Source organism: Metschnikowia bicuspidata, assembly GCF_001664035.1.
Source record: "Metschnikowia bicuspidata var. bicuspidata NRRL YB-4993 chromosome Unknown METBIscaffold_13, whole genome shotgun sequence".
Taxonomy (NCBI): Eukaryota; Fungi; Ascomycota; class Pichiomycetes; order Serinales; family Metschnikowiaceae; genus Metschnikowia; species Metschnikowia bicuspidata.
The window spans coordinates 13,628-15,930 of NW_017387743.1; the positions used below are offsets into that span (position 1 = coordinate 13,628).

Below are 2,303 nucleotides of genomic sequence, written 5' to 3' on the forward strand. Positions count from 1 at the left end.
CTTTCAACAAACTTTTTAAAAAAAAAAACTTTCAACAACGGATCTCTTGGTTCTCGCATCGATGAAGAACGCAGCGAATTGCGATACGTAATATGACTTGCAGACGTGAATCATTGAATTTTTGAACGCACATTGCGCCTTAAGGTATTCCTCAAGGCATGCGTGGATGAGCGATATTTACTCTCAAACCTCTTGGTTTGGTCTTGACTCCAGGTCTAAATATCAAATGACTCTAGAATAAGTTTTAGATTCTTCCAATCCTTCCTCATCTTCGTAAGACTACCCGCTGAACTTAAGCATATCAATAAGCGGAGGAAAAGAAACCAACAGGGATTGCCTCAGTAACGGCGAGTGAAGCGGCAAAAGCTCAAATTTGAAATCCTCCGGGAATTGTAATTTGAAGGTGGTCTCAGTTAGTTCAAACATTCTTAAGTCCATTGGAAAATGGCGCCATGGAGGGTGATAGCCCCGTAAAGAATCCGTTTTGTTCTATTTTCTTTGACCACCAAAGAGTCGAGTTGTTTGGGAATGCAGCTCTAAGTGGGTGGTAAATTCCATCTAAAGCTAAATATTGGCGAGAGACCGATAGCGAACAAGTACAGTGATGGAAAGATGAAAAGCACTTTGAAAAGAGAGTGAAAAAGTACGTGAAATTGTTGAAAGGGAAGGGCTTGCAAGCAGACACAACCTTTTGGTTGGGCCAGCATCGGGGCGAGGGGAAGGAAAAAAGAAAAGGAAATGTAACTCTCGAGTATTATAGACCTCTTCCAAAACTTCCATCTCATCCCGAGGCCTGCGGATTCATCCTAGGATGCTGGCGTAATGGTTGCAAGTCGCCCGTCTTGAAACACGGACCAAGGAGTCTAACGTCTATGCGAGTGTTTGAGTTCTTCAAAACCCAAACGCGCAATGAAAGTAATAGGAGCGAACCCCTCAAAAAGGTGCAGCTCCGACCACATCAAGGCCTAAACCCTGATGTGAGTAAGCATGGCTGTTGGGACCCGAAAGATGGTGAACTATACCTGGATAGGGTGAAGCCAGAGGAAACTCTGGTGGAGGCTCGTAGCGGTTCTGACGTGCAAATCGATCGTCGAATCTGGGTATAGGGGCGAAAGACTAATCGAACCATCTAGTAGCTGGTTCCTGCCGAAGTTTCCCTCAGGATAGCAGAAGCTCGTTACAAACAGTTTTATGAGGTAAAGCGAATGATTAGACGTCTCGGGGCGAAATAGCCTTAGCGTATTCTCAAACTTTAAATATGTAAGAAGCCTTCCTTTTTTAATTAAAGGTAGGCATGAATGTAGAGCTTTTAGTGGGCCATTTTTGGTAAGCAGAACTGGCGATGCGGGATGAACCGAACGTGAAGTTAAAGTGCCAGAATACACGCTCATCAGACACCACAAAAGGTGTTAGTTCATCTAGACAGCCGGACGGTGGCCATGGAAGTCGGAATCCGCTAAGGAGTGTGTAACAACTCACCGGCCGAATGAACTAGCCCTGAAAATGGATGGCGCTTAAGCGTGTTACTTATACTTCGCCCAAACAATATCTTGTTGTTTGGAGTAGGCAGGCGTGGAGGTAGTGACGAAGCCTTGGATGTGAATCTGGGTCGAACTGCCTCTAGTGCAGATCTTGGTGGTAGTAGCAAATATTCAAATGAGAACTTTGAAGACTGAAGTGGGGAAAGGTTCCATGTCAACAGCAGATGAACATGGGTTAGTCGATCCTAACCTCTAAGTTAAACCTGATTTAACTCCTCTATTTTTCAGAGGGTCGAGGGAAAGGGAATCTGGTTAATATTCCAGAACTTGGATATGGAGTTTCACGGTAACGTAACTGAATGTGGAGACGTCGGCGTGGGCCCTGGAAGAAGTTTTCTTTTTCTTCTAACAGCTTATGACCCTGGATGGATTAACCAGAGATGGGGTTTTATGGCTGGAAGAGCAATCATTTATTGATTGTCCGGTGCGCCTACGACGGTCCTTGAAAATCCACAGGAAGGATTTACTTTCATGCCAAGTCGTACTGATATCCGCAGCAGGTCTCCAAGGTTAACAGCCTCTAGTTGATAGAATAATGTAGATAAGGGAAGTCGGCAAAATAGATCCGTAACTTCGGGATAAGGATTGGCTCTAAGGGTTGGAGGATTCAGGGTGTGAGGCTAAGTGCGGCGGAGATATGTTATGGAACCTAGGACTTTCCCTCGGGAAGGACCTGGGGTCCGTTTCGTCCCTCTTCCCACCCACCCTCATCACCCTACCCTCACTAACAACCATCTTAGAACTGGTACGGACAAGGGGAAT

At 45.4% G+C, this 2,303-nt stretch overlaps 2 protein-coding genes across 2 annotated transcripts; both read right to left on the minus strand.

Annotated features, from left to right (window-relative positions):
* Nucleotides 1-511: 511 nt before the first annotated feature.
* On the minus strand, nucleotides 512-667 carry TAR1 (Tar1p; the record flags this gene model as incomplete). Its single annotated transcript, XM_018854715.1, has 1 exon — nucleotides 512-667. A coding segment is annotated over one exon (156 nt), but the record flags the coding sequence as incomplete, so codon positions are not given.
* A 1,284-nt stretch (nucleotides 668-1,951) lies between these two features.
* Nucleotides 1,952-2,143, minus strand: METBIDRAFT_48173 (uncharacterized protein; the record flags this gene model as incomplete). Its single annotated transcript, XM_018858274.1, has 1 exon — nucleotides 1,952-2,143. A coding segment is annotated over one exon (192 nt), but the record flags the coding sequence as incomplete, so codon positions are not given.
* Between the last annotated feature and the right edge of the window lie 160 nt (nucleotides 2,144-2,303).